This window comes from Dicentrarchus labrax, unplaced genomic scaffold (genome assembly GCF_905237075.1).
Source record: "Dicentrarchus labrax unplaced genomic scaffold, dlabrax2021, whole genome shotgun sequence".
In the NCBI taxonomy this organism is placed as follows: domain Eukaryota; kingdom Metazoa; phylum Chordata; class Actinopteri; family Moronidae; genus Dicentrarchus; species Dicentrarchus labrax.
Window position 1 is genome coordinate 17,671,271 of NW_026136713.1, and position 14,679 is coordinate 17,685,949.

At 37.4% G+C, this 14,679-nt stretch overlaps 1 protein-coding gene across 1 annotated transcript in view; it reads right to left on the minus strand.

Moving 5' to 3' along the window:
• Positions 1-14,679, minus strand: part of pigg (phosphatidylinositol glycan anchor biosynthesis class G) — a 67,137-nt gene that overhangs the window by 23,842 nt on the left and 28,616 nt on the right. The window contains exons 9-10 of the mRNA XM_051419563.1: positions 5,386-5,789; positions 2,515-2,706 (exon numbers count right to left, since the gene is read on the minus strand). Of these exons, the coding sequence (XP_051275523.1) occupies positions 2,515-2,706; positions 5,386-5,789 (596 nt within the window). The remainder of the gene's footprint in view (positions 1-2,514; positions 2,707-5,385; positions 5,790-14,679) is intronic.

Here is a 14,679-nt window from a genome sequence, read left to right on the forward strand (position 1 = left end):
CGTGTTATAAAGCCCAAAGTTCAAGTTTGTTTTGGCTTTATGAAGAACTTTGCCAAGGAATCCACAGTGTGGACTACGTATAAAATACATCCTTGAGGCGGAGCACCGTAATGATTACTTTGTTGAGGTCTGAAGGAAAAGCTGAAGGACTGGGTCAGCCGTCAGCCGTGTCAATCATACAGTTCGTCAAAAAAGAGCCGGGGTCCCTGCATGGCTTTAGTCAGGTGTCTTTGTATGGGTACGGGTGAGAGGTTGAGCTTTTAATTAGGTGAGCAGGTAGGAGAGACTGCCAAGAAGAACAGGAAAGGTTAGGGAAGGCCAGGTACTGGTTTTAGATGAAGGGAGGTCAGGAAAACTAGACAGGAGAACTGTGTGCAGCCCTGCACACTCATTATTTTCTGACGGGGGTTAGTAGCAGATAACTCTGTGCCAAGCTACAGTCGACAGAATGAAAAATTAACGCACTTAGGAGCTGCAAGATTTTCGATTTCCCCTCTTTTTGGACAATGCTAACTACAGCTATTACATATAGATTGTACTAAAGGATTATATTTATACAGTGTAAAGGGGCATCAGTCTTCAAGAATACTGAGTCATGTTTTAAGGAACACATTAAACAGAAATCCTCATTATTCAGATTGAGTTCAAGGACGCAGATTGTCTAAAATACACTGGACACTGAAGTGTTGTGCCTCACATGAATTGTTCTATCATATATACTCCGCAAAATAAATGATTAAGGTTTGAGGCTCCAGGAGAGGACGTTCTTACCCTCAGGAACATACCACAGGGGTTTCAGTACATCTGCAGGTTCAAATTTAAACTCTTCTCAAGATTTATCTTTCAATGATAAAGCAGCAGCAGGAACTCAAGAGCAATTTAAGGACTGAGATAAAAAAAAAAGCTTTTTTTTTTGAAAAGCTGGAAAAAGCACCCTCCTTGTTATGGAGCGGTACAGTAGCTACTACAATTTCTTAATGCTGACATGTTTGCATCTTATATCAGTATAACTGAAGTGAGGATATGAGTGTTGCCATGCTCTGAGATAAATGCTAATGTATGCATGTTAACATGAGTAAAGTCCCCTTTACTTTTACTGTGGATACATGTTTTGATAAATAAAAGCACGTCTCAATTAGACGCCTCGTCTAGATTTTATAGAAATTCTTTGGATGTAGAAAACCTCTTAAAGCCCACCAGGTCGCCCACGTGAGTTCTAAGCTGCTTAAATCGCCTACAGGAAAATAAATGTTTAAAGTTTAGTCAATATGGACATGCTTCACATCGTTTGATCAGTTAGATTCTCCACAATTTAAATGTTCGGTTCATTTTACGGAAACAGTGAGCACCAAAGTATCAAATGATCACATGGCTGATTTGTAATTGATGTGTTTTTGACAGCCTAATTTTTATATAATATCTATGCTGGTTTAAATAAACAATTTGATATTATTTCCAATATTTGCTGAGCAAGAGCTTTGTGCAAAAGGACCTAAAGGCCCGTCCCATACAGAAGCCTGTCTTAAATATAGGCAGGTTGAGTTCAGTGACTTGAGCAAATGAAAGTCTGGGCTTTTTTTTTTTTTTTACGGTATAATATATTTACCATGTTAATCATCTTAGTTTAGCATGATAGAATGCTTTTTGTTTAAACGTGGTTAATTTGCACTTAACGCAACAGCTGAAGTTTACTGTAAAGTTAGTAGTTTTGCAGATATTTTCTTGTTTTATTTTATCAGGGCATCACCAAAGTTAATAGTTGTTGAGACAATTTGCTTGAAACCACAAATATGAACCTTCTGATGGAAGGATTGTTTTAGTGACCACCAAAAATACAAATACTGATATTTTTACTTCTCAACAATGGAGAACAATGCATGATTTTGTATTTAAATCATGAAAACAAAAACAAAAAGAATAATTTTCAAGCCAAATGAAAAGCAAATTTACTAAACTATTATTCCAATATTCTGCGAGGTGTTACCTCTTCACTTTCTCTGTTCAATCTGTACTCTAATTAACTAGCTTACTCTGTGTTGTGAAACATGTGACTGTGTTTTCATCAGTTACAGGGGGACAGCAGGGCTGGGTGGGGTTGTGGTTGTGTCAGAGACTTGTATTGGAGGAGAAAAGAACTGTCGATACCACTGCAATTCTTACTGAGTGCCAATTTAAATTAACAGTCATAGATTGTGCGACTCCCCTTTCAGTGTGATTAATTTAATTTAAGACCCTGTCAGACTTTTTTTTAGGACCTGAGGGTACACCGGGTCGGCGAGATTTACTGTAGGTAGAAAAAAACAAAAGAAAAAAAAACTGTACAGCAGTTCATCATCGCAGTTTAAGAGATGTGGGTCTAAGTGTTTGTCCCAAATGACACATGCAGCACAGCAGCCTGCACGCTCAACTGCATCATAGCAACCCAGCACAAATCAGCCCGCTAACAGAAGACAGCAATTTGCCAACTGTTACGCCAAATGAAATGATGATCGTGGGGTTAACAAAAAAACGTACTTGGACATAGTTCGACCGGAGTGTTGCCAGGGAAACCAGACATTGCCAACAGCTGCCCGGTAGCTGTAGACACCCAAAAGTCCGAGGGCGAGGGCAACCTTGGACACCCATGAGCACCGTCTTTGAACCAGGAGGTAGATAAGAACCAAACAGAAAGCCGCCAGCAGGGAGAGGACCATCCTGTGCTCAGAGCTGGAAAGAACAGAAAGAAAAACAGTAAAAAACAACGCCTCTATGTTCTTTGAATTTTGAAACTGAAATGAAATTAATTTAAAATACATGTACGGTACATATTGTACTATTTCATCACTCTTTATTTTACCTGAAAATAATTAATTCTGTAATTTAATTAGTCAAAAACAGAAAGCCTAAAAGGTTGAAGTAGACTATTTACTGAGCAACAGAGAACATTTTGATGAGATGAAACACTGTCAGTCATATCCTCCAGCAGTAGTTTAAACTTTAAAGAGGCACGGATCTTCAATTGTTCACTGGATTTAAGGCTATCCAGTTTGAAATTGCATGCCGCTGAGCACAGACAGGAAATAAGACCTCAAAGGACATATCAAAGTTGGATAGAAGCCGTGTATTTAGCTGTTAGCTGGATCAGACAGCAGTGGAAGTTGGGTACTTTGAGACAAGATGAGGCGTAACGCTAGCGAGATCTCATTATCCAAGCAACAGGCAGAGCAGGTAGGAAGAAAGGGCAACACCGGACAGGGAAAAGGTCAGATTCCACATCTCTATTCCACAATGTGATGCATGTTAAAGAACAAACCATAATCCCCTGCCCTGTGCTGTTGACAGAATATTAATAGCGCTGAAACAGTCAGTTTTACTGAGAAATCAGTTTTTCTACAGTCTGAGCAATCACAGAAGGCTATTTTCCCTTCTTGAATCTTTAAAAAAAAAAAAAACATGTAAGTGGAGGTTCCTGTCAGCTTCTCAGCCAGAAAAACACACTTTAAAAGGTTTCAGTGTCAGAAGAAAAGAGCCTTATATAGTGTTAACACCCTATACCCCCCTTGAATATTTGTGATGACCAAATCAGTCACAATTTCTCTTATATTTCACTCAATAAGCCTCGACTACTCCAGTGGGTTATCTCCTATATTTCCCAAAATGGCTTTCAATATTCCCCAAAGAACAAGAATGAATTTGTTACACTGATCTGTTACTCTTATGTGTAGGTGGAGAGACAAATGGAGATTGAACATCTTGCTGCTGCACTTCATTCTAGCCTACTGAGACTATTGCCTTTTGGTATCTGGACAAAATTGGTATCTCTGTCTTTTCATAATGAATTTATCCCTCTGTGACTGCTTTACGTCGCTACTTTAACGGTGACAGAAGTGTGCTCACATTGAACCTTAAGTTTATCACAGTTTTTTTTTTTGCCCCTCTCACCATCAACTGGAGTGTGTTGAAAATGAGTTTCTGTAATGTCCTGTCAACTACATGTGCCCACATATGCACATAAAAAAGAAAAATATACTATACACTATAACACAAGACTAATAGTCCTCAGCTATACTAGCAGCCCCATGTTCATTACAGCCCACATTACGAAAGTGTTGGATAGAACACACTGAAGAGTTTGCTGTTTCTAGGACCTTAACAGTAGTGGAGTTAAAAAGTAAAGTTTGTCTTGAGTAAGAAGAGAAAAAGCCAAATGTTGATTCAGATAAAGGTTTGAACTTCAGTATAATCACTATTTAATCCAGCTCTTTTGTGTTGTTTTATAAGGGAACAAAGACAAATCACTCATATCCTCGAATCATAATGCCACCAAGATAATTCTCAATCAAGGAGGCAGCTGTTGCTACTCTCTCTCTCTCTCTCTGCTAACCTCATTGAGTTAAATAAATCTAGTTAACAGGAGCTAGGTGGCTAATCTCTCAGGTCACAACACAGTTTAACTTCATGTATACTTCATGTATAAGTGTTCAAACAGAATTAGGAAAAACTGGTTTTAAATAAAATGCTCCTCAAAAATGGGTTCCAAACAATTAAAATCTCTTTGCTTTTTAAGCTTTTAAATATATATTCTCTGGGATTTTGGTTACTTATAATGTTTTTTCTTGATGTGTAATGATTTTTTTGGTCTATGCTCATACTGTTTATGTTTTCTTGTGCACAAGTTTCTCTTGAAAAAAGAGATTTTGATCTCAGGAAGACTGCCTGTTTAAATAAAAGATGAAATAAAATAATCTGGCAGCAGTGGCTGCTAAAAGGCTGGGGGCATGTGATTGGGTGACAACACCACTGTCATGACAAATGACAAATGAGTCACTGGCAAAAATGCTAGTGTGAAATAAAAAAGCAGCCTTTTGGAAAAAATTGCATTCAAAAATAAGAATTACTACATGATTAAAATATATGAAATAATAATGATAAAACAATTTAACCATTCTGCAGTTCCAATAATCAGGAACTTTTTTTTTACTGTGTGTGTGATTGATTTAGTCTCGTATAGCACTTAAAGGACCAGTGTGCAGTATTTAGTGGAAAATTGCAGCTTGCAACCATCTGAATACAGCTCAGCTTTCCAAGTGTACAGGAGAAACTACGGTGGCCTTGAATCTTGCAAAAAATGTGAAAGGCCTTCTCTAGTACCAGTGTTTGGTTTATCCATTCTGGGCTACTCTAAAAACATGGCGGTTCGACATGGCAGTCACCTCCCTCTGTAGACAAAAACAGCTCATTCTAAAGTAACAAAAACACAATAATCCTTATTTTCAAGTGATTATAAACTGCTTAAAACATACCTATGAATATTATATTCCATTTCTGCCACTAGATCCTCCTAGATGTTACACACTGGACCTTTAATACAATATTTTATCATTTTAGAAGATTGGTATACCCAACCTGTTAAGCCAATGTCCCACATCAGGAAGATGAGCCCACTGCACCCCGGTCTGGTTGAGGGAGCGCAGCAGTCGGCAGCAGACCAGAGTGAATGGCGGCGTGGCTAATGCAAGCCACTTCTCTGAGCAAATCTCTGCCTTAGGGTGAGCAGTGGGATGACAGTCTTTGGAAGGGAGGATATGCTCTTCTTCATCTCCAGAGCCACGCTGCTCTCGGAAGTACTTGCGGCAGACATCCTGGAAGACGGCGAGGCAGAGGGTGTTGAGCAGAAAGTACCAGGTTTGGTGCTCTTCCTCTACAAAGCTGCTGGCCGCCAAGCTAAGAGTGTGTCCCACCGTGCCAGCCAGCAGCAACACATCCAGCTCTGACAGCGACCACTCACTGCCACTGCTCCTCAATGGAGACTATGAAAGAGAACAAACGTGCAAGAAGGTTTAGAGAAAGGAGTAAAAAAAAAACATGTCCAAAAGGCACTCTGTGTGGTTACACAGTAGTTTGCAAACAACATTTATACATTCAGTCTTTTGCTCCTGTGTGTTCTTCTTTTTCTTGGCTGAGTATCTCATAAATCAAAATACAGATATCCATAGGATTTTGCAGACGGATACATTACCATTAAAAAGTTTTGAATCACCTGTTATATTGATGTTTTTCTTTTTTCCTTCAAAGGTGGTTAGTTCAATAATGACTAGTTCAGTAAGTGCTAGTTTGACATAGACAAAAACAGTAGTATTCAGATAATGTATTAGTTTCATATGAATTAGTTTTGGTCCCACAAGAAGAACAATTAAATGATTAAGATTTCCATATAGTCGATGTTCCACAGTGTTGCATGACGGGGAAAATATTTTTTTTTTCTGCACAAATACCCAACAATTTTAAATCTGTGACTCTATGCACCTCCAGGAGGAGCCCTGCTCCCCAGTTTCTGAACCACTGCCCTCGATCATTATGGAACCACAACAGTGCAGTTGGGCTCTGAATATATTTAGAACCTGTTTTTCTGTGTGTTTTGTAAGTACATAGTATATTCAGTTAATATTCAGAAGTGCTAACCCCAGACCAAACTTCTATTTCTATTTTGGAAGTTTTAAGAATAGCTTTGCTAAAGCAATGTCTCTGTTAATTCCAGCTTGTTACAGGCATTATTGTGCCTATTTAAATCTGCACAGAATTTTATTCTAAGCTTCCCATTTATTTTACTAATGACTGGTGATTCTTTTTTGAATGTTGCTCAGAGAAATATTTGGCTCTTTCTGCCCTTTCAGTTGTCTGTCTGGTTGAACCATTGCATTTTGTTCTCTGTGTAAAAAGGCAGGGTTTTTTTTGGAAAACCCTTCATACAAAATAACATCTATTTGTAAAAAGGACTTCTACAATCCAAAAGCATTGAAGACCATTCAAAAATATAGAGCAGCCCTCTCAGCCATCTGACTGTGGTGAATCAAGCTTTTGTGGCAGCTGATTCCAAACTTTTGAACAGTAGCATAGGTCTTGAGCCTAACAGATGATACACAATGGATCAGGATCCAGATCTGGGAACTCATGTTTGTAGCCCGAAAGAACAAAAGTGACACAGACCGAATTCAAAATCCTGTGCTGTGTCAACAAATCTATTAAGTTAAGACCATTTTACCTTCATACCATTCACAAATGGTTCACGAGAAGCCACTACCACGACCACACAAGCCTGACTAGACAATCTATTTTCCCCTCGCCCACCTCTGTACTGCTCCACTGGCGGATATAATTGTTCAACTCAGTGGGATAATTATTTGGATCAAACTAGTGCTTGGGTGATTCATACCAATATACTTCAATAATGAAAAAAACCTCATCAAGTGACCCATGTACTTCATAATAATACAGTTCAAATTGCAACCACTTACATCTGCTCTATTATCTCACCCAGAAAGCTTCAAACTCAAAGAGAGTCCACGGCTTCAAAACTGTTCACATCCTAATTTTATCAAAGAAACAAACATATTGCTAATATATGAAATTCAGTTGGTCATCATATTCTTCAGTATGTATAGAGGACATTTTATTTGCCATAGCTCAGCATGAATTGCGGTCAATCACTAATAGACGCTTCCATCACAAATTGCATACTTTGTTCAATGGTGACAGCACATTAACCTTGGCTGGTACAGCGGTACCAGAACAATCAGTGTCCTTTGAGGAAGTTCTTGTAACTACGAGGGTGGGCACTAAAACAAGAACACACTGTTAGCTGAACAACAATGGCAGTTGCCAAAGAGGTGAGCATAGATGCTGCTAGGATCAGTTATATCGAACTGAAGAGAATTTCTTCATTGGAAGAAGCAATGGAAAAGATGTTTCTCGTCTTCCGACTGACTTCGGTAAGAGTTTTTGTTACATGGTTTGTTGATCTGATTAGTTGTTTGCTCGTGACAGACGGTGATAGACAGATGGTTCATCCAATCACCTGTCAAAAGTCTTTGAAAGGGCCTGCCCCTTTCTAACAACATCTTCCCAGATAGTTCGTTGTAACAAAACATCTGGTGCAATCAGGTTAACAGCACATTGCCATGCAAAGCAAGTTCAAATGAAGTTCAGCCAATCTCTCAGCAGCAATATTTTAGCCCAACAAACCAAATACAGACATGAATCTTAGCCTGTGGTCACCTTGAGGACAAAGAGAGGCCGAGCCTGTATGTTTGCTACCTGCAGGCTACAGTACCAATTCACTATGGGACTGAGCTGTTTCACACTTATTTTTCCTTTACACAACTACAGGCTGTTGTGCCCAGCATTGACACATATTCCTGTTTACTTTATACAAAATGCTGGGACATTAAATATTCAGTTCTGGTAGTTGTGTACCGAAAGAAAGAAAGAAAGAAAGAAAAAAAATATTACTCAACTGTGGCAAATTTATGAGCTACAGCTTCTAGGTTGCATACATTTTTATACATTATCAGTATCTAGGTTGTTTTTTATGAAACTCAAATCATAATAAAGTTTTTGATGAATGTCTCCCAGAATAAATACTCTATGTTACTTAAGTCTATCGAAATATAGTTCTCTATCCGACATATATTTCAGAGTTGCGTCAGGATTTTGGTTAAGCAGGGTCTGCCAATTCATTCTGCACCGAAATCCGAGCTACCCTTGCATTACTGAGAAGAGGATTAATGTCTTGTATTCTGGGAACTTCTTTGTTTTTTGAGATAAAACCTGTCATGGCCCAAAGAGAGCTGTAACATGTTTTTCCAGCTCCACTGCTCCCCGTTCAAGTTTCTCTTTCCTCCAGTGGTTGGCAAATTGTGAAATCTCAAACTCAACAACTCCTCATGTTTTCCTTCACTGAGTAAGTCTTTTGCACACTCATTTGTGTTCATGGCATTGTTTCAAAGTAGATTGAATGCAAATATAACATAAAGTATTACTTGGGGAAAAAACAGGAAGCTTCAGCGTTTATATAGAATTACTTTCCTGACAATTTCACTCTATTTTTCATCTGAATGCCTTATACAATATATCACAAATGTCTGGTTCAAGTTAGTCTTCATCAAATTTAAACAAATAACCACAGAGATTATTATTATTACGTCATTAAGTGAAATATAAAAAAGCTAAAGTATCAGAAATGTATCAGCTTGATATAAAACAGTGACTGCTTCCTCCACTCACTTCTTTTAAGACCCTAAATGACACTGGAATCAAACCTGGACAGAAGAAAATTATATTCTGGTATCTTCAGATTGCAATGCTGCTTCTGACACGGTTGATCCCTCCCTATTGTTGGACAGGTCTAAAAACCAGGGTTTGGTCCACAAGTACTGTTACAAACTGGTTCAGGTCCAACTTGCAAGGAATTACTTTATCTCCATTGACAATCTTGCATCCAAGCAGGTCAGCATGACTTGTGGAGTACCACAAGGATCAATACTTGGCCCACTTTTTGTGCGATCTATACATGCTGTTGCTGAGCCAGATTTTTCAAAAGAATATCAATTACAACTTATGCTGACAATTAAATTTCATCACATGACAATAGTAAATGAGTCTCTTTCTGTAATTGTCATGGATTCTCAAATAATCCAGCAAACATTCACTTATACTTATTGTTTTTAGACTTCAGTCTTTGCAGGGACAGACTAGCTTTAATGTAGTAGTAAACTTGAGGTTGGTGGATTAGCTGTTTCCCCCTTGTTTCTAGTCTTTGTGCTAAACTAAGCTAAGTGGCTTCTGGCTGTATAGCCTTATATTTAATGGACAGGTATGAGTGGTAGTGATCTTCTAATCTACCTCTCCACCAGAAAGTGAATAAATGTCTAAATAAATTATCAAGAAGGACTGTTTTACAAATCAAACAGTGAAAGAGAGCTAGGATATGTTCTATGCTATTTTAAAGAGTATATAGAGTAAAACTTATGAACACCTGTAGATTGACAGGTGCGTAGGAGAAGGCTCCCACACATTGTCCTCTTCACTTTCAATCAGAGATATATAATAACAACATCTGGGTACACAAAGCTTCAATCAGGTTATTTAAAATTACCTGATGAAGGTCTCTGTACCCTTTTGTTCTGTAAAGGGTATAACAGGGAAAATATTTTCTCAGGAGCCTCAGGGCCAACATATACAACAGAACATCCATCAATCAAAACTTGAACTGAAGTTTAATGTGTCTACAGTAGGATGGATAAAGGATATTACTCTTCTGCCCTGTAAATGACCTTCTCTGCATCACGACAAAGCACAGTGAAATGACAGGATGATGACTTATTTGTCTAAAATGTAATATGTTGCCTTAAAATGATCTGGTACCACCTTTGCATCCATCCCAGTCAATACCACATTTCTATGATTTTAGGCAAAGGTACTATGAAACTGGCAAATCAGATGCAATATTTCCAGAAATACTTCAACCATTCTTGGGTTTAATATATGTGTATATGATTTATAATATTCTAACAGCAAGTCAGTGAACCCAACTTTCATCATGCAGTTGTGAAACACCTGACTCGGCCCTCTGGACTTTCTAGGTTTCTCATACGAAATAAAGATATTTTCACTCAGGCAAACAAAAGATTATCATTAAACTGTAGGCTCCTTACATACTTTAGTACTTACATACATACTTTATTTAATAACATTGATAATATTTAATATTGCTGGTATGTTACACTTGGCATTTCTGTTTTCTCCAATTTTCTCTTCCAAATATTCTATAACTTGTCACCTCCTTTATAGACACTACTTTTTAAAAAATAAAGTACTCTCACCTTTAGGTTATTCAAATTCATTCAACTGGAACTCTAATCACATTCTTGTTGGAGTGGTGAGTTAGTAAGAGTGTTTAATCTTCCAGTATTTCAACTCTGTCTCACAGAGAAACTAATCAGGATACTGCTAATAAAGGTTTTGGATGCTGCCCATAATGCAGTCATTTGTCAAGGCAAACCAGGCACAGCTTTGCACTTCCATCCAAACTGATGCAAGTGATATATTGATATATATATATATATATATATATACACCTGACTTTAGATAATTTGTTACCCTATCCATCTTTCATTTTGGAGCCGTGTTACACAATATTTTCTTACTTTTTTCTCCTTAATGGTAACTGAAGGTGTATTTTGTAAATTGAAAGGTTCCTGAAAACTGTCCAGAAAGATGCCAATTTGGCAAAAGCAGAAAAGACTTTAGAAAAATCACAGAGGACTTCCTGCAAATTCATTACCAGTACTAATATAGTGTAATAATAAAACAGCTTCATTATCTAATCTCAATATCAAAATGAGCTTGTCAGTCATGACTAAGAGGACACAGAATCTACTAATTGCATTTCCTCACACAGGTTATTACAGAGATAAAGATTTTGGCCATGAAGATGGGCCATGATTGTAAATGTTTAATCACTACAGTATATAAAATAAATACATATACTGCTTTCAAAGTGATCAATAAGATTGTAAAAGCGATTCCAACATCAACTGCAAGTCAATGGAAGGAAGTTGAAATTACTACTGTAGTTTTACTGTATATTATCCCTCTAAGACTATAATGTGAGTATGTCTGCAGCAGGATTCAGAACTAAATAAACACAGCTTTTATATCTGAAGACAGATTATAGCTGTAGACTTTATTATCCATAAATATATACTGTTATGACCTCTTATAGCCCGTATCATATAAATTGTGTGGCTGGAACAGTCTGCCAGTCAAGATTCAGCACTATGATCCTTCTGTATGATTTTTTAATAAATTCATTTAAGATATAGTCCCATGTGTTTATATCTTTACTTTCTTGACACGAATCATTTAATAACACACAGACAGTAGTGCTGAAACACTGCTACTTTTTATTCTTTTTTAAGACTTTAAAAGACTCAGCCTACATGGGGCGCTCACTCTACCAGGTGAGCTACCGTGCACCTCGAAACACCACTATTTTGATAATTGATTGTTCACATAAGTCATTTATCAGCTTCTAGTTCCAGCTTCTAAAATGTGAGGATTTGATATTATTCTTTATGTCATTGTGAATTGAATATCTTTGGCTTTTGGTGTGTGTATTTTGTTCTCTGTCATTTTCTTAGCCAGTTAATAAAACAAAAGAACTTTATTATCATTATCCCAAACAATGTTCAAACCCAGAGAAAAGTGTATTCTGGTAACACATTTCACCAGTTACCTGTCAATGGCGTCATATCCCCTTTGTGCGGTTGTCTGCCAGAAGCTGTCATAAACTGACTTTTTATCCAGTTTTAGAAACATTTTTTACAATACACTTTTTAGATCTTGGTTGTTTTTTAACTACATATTTTAAATGGATAAAGGATTTTAGTCATTGAACATTGTTGAAGTTATCAGAGAAACAAGCTGAGCTCATGTAACAGCAGCAGTGATTTTTAAGGTGAAACCCAGTAGAAGCGCTGAAGGAATCCTAACTAGGAGCTGACTGCAATGATGGCAGTGGTGGTGAAGACAACAACTCCCATTATCCCACACTACTTCACAACATCATCAAACTTCTTTTGTTACTGTATTTATGTTATTGTATTAAAGTATTTGTATAGAAACCACTTTTAGTTGCAGTCATAACTAACAATAAATCATTTCTTTCCCTTCATTTTGTGGTTGTGTTATTCACAGAAGACACAGACATAAGGGTGTAGTCAAAATCTTTCTAAATAGGTTTAGTCGAGCCACAGCTTTCTTTCTGACCATTTTACCTTTCTGGCCATAGTCTGGTGACTTCTCAAGAATCTGCTGATGGATGAGAAAGCACACTTCTCTTTACAAGTCCAATTATTGGCTTCCAACTGAGCTATGTGCACATTTTTTTTGACATTTGTGCGACATTCATGCTCAAAGAAAATATTCTTTTTTTCAAGGAGGAAAAATCTACAGCACATTTCCTCCACATGCTCCAGTATATAGATTTGGGAATTTATTTTTTCCCCCAACCTAATGGCCCAAGTGGATTACTTCTGACTTTTTTCTTTTTTGTTGTATCAGCACTTTCTCAAAGTTGCCACAAGGGAAATGAGATGTAACCTTTACAGATAAATTATAATGAGCAAAGAGATGCAGCAGTAAAGAGGACTCATCTCTTAGGCCAATTTAAACAAACACTTAAGACTGAAAGCTTCCACCTTCTGAATAACTACTCCTATCTCTGATTGATTGCTCACATTTAGAAGAGCAATCTACACATTGCTGGCAATTACTTTTATTTGTTGATGTAAATTTCAACATAGCTATTATATAGAAAGACAAAATAGTATGAACAATTATTTCTAAGCTTCTGTATACCTTTGTCTCCTCTGGTTTTTTTTTCTTATTTTAATTTTTGACTGTTGAATCTGTTTGTCCATTCACTTTGTAGGTTTAATGAATGTTTCCTTTCCACAGACATGAGAATTTATTGAAGGGTGGTCACATTAGACTGCATGTCTTTCAGCTGGGTGTACCTAATAAACTGGTAACTATGCCTGTGTGTCTGCAGAAGCCTGTAACTATTTCCCTTATGTGCCAAGGGAACAACTTTCACTGGAATTGACTGGATGGCATGGAAAGATGGTGTCCAGCTCTCTTAATATATCCCTGCTGCACTGACATAACACTTTATGCTGAACAGCACATCTACTGCAAACATGAATTTATAGGGCAGCTAACAGTCATAGTTGATTGGACCATTTTCACTTTGCTCATCATACCACACTGGGGCAACCCTCCATTGGCAATAAAAAGGCAAAAACAAAATGTTCTCAATTATTTCAATTCTGGTAGACTGGAACATTTCTGATATGAGTGCAATGGTTGTGGGGTTATAAAGTCATGTTAAAAATAGTACTATACATATGCTATGTACAATGATGGATTATGTTGTGCATTGATGCTGCAGTGTGTTTCAGAAATGTGACCTGATTTTAATGAATTTTGAAAACAATGGGAGCCTGTGAGTTCTGGGACATACTGCAGAGTCAACCTGCAGCAGAAGAGACTGTAGCAGCTTCTGTACCACATTCATGTTCCCTTTGTTGATACGATACTCAGTGTCTGTATTGGTCTGATACTGGCCAAAATCACTAGGGGAAAAAAGTATAATCTGATATCATCATTAGCCTAAACTATCATGTAAATGCTTCACTAAACTTTGAGTGACATGCCATCAAGAGAGAGGACACAGATGAGCAGCATGTGTCACATGAACAGTAACTAGAAGGTGAGTGAGACCTGTTAGCAGCTCTGTCATCATGTCAGCTGGGTGGAGGTACCTTAATGTGTAATAAAAAAAAACAGCCAAGGGCAGTTTATGCAACTTATTTTACTCATTTTGAATCTTTGAATGGGGCTGTGTGAAAAGGTTTAAATAAAAATAGTATTGAGTCATATTGTAGGTTATATTTCTTCCTTCATGGGACTAAAATATTTATTTCACAGTTTGCTCCTGATGTTTTGTAGATGGCTACGTTGAGCACAGTGCATCCAAACAACTGTATTAACAGTTTAGTGGTTTACTCAAGGTTGCAGCATCAGTATCGGACATGATGGTGAGGCTGGAGTGGTATTGAGCCATCCCTGCTTTGTTGTGCTGCTGGCATTACTGGTTCAACTCTGGAGTTTAAAAAAATACTGTCTGAGTTTCTTTTCTATAACTCAGTTACTGCATTAAAAAGATGATCATTCCCTTTATGTGTCAACGTTAAACAATATCTTTTTTTATATGTATCAATATATTGAAAGTTATTTCACTGCATTAAAATGTCAACATTAAAGCTACCCCCTACTTATGACCATTTCCCTTTGCAA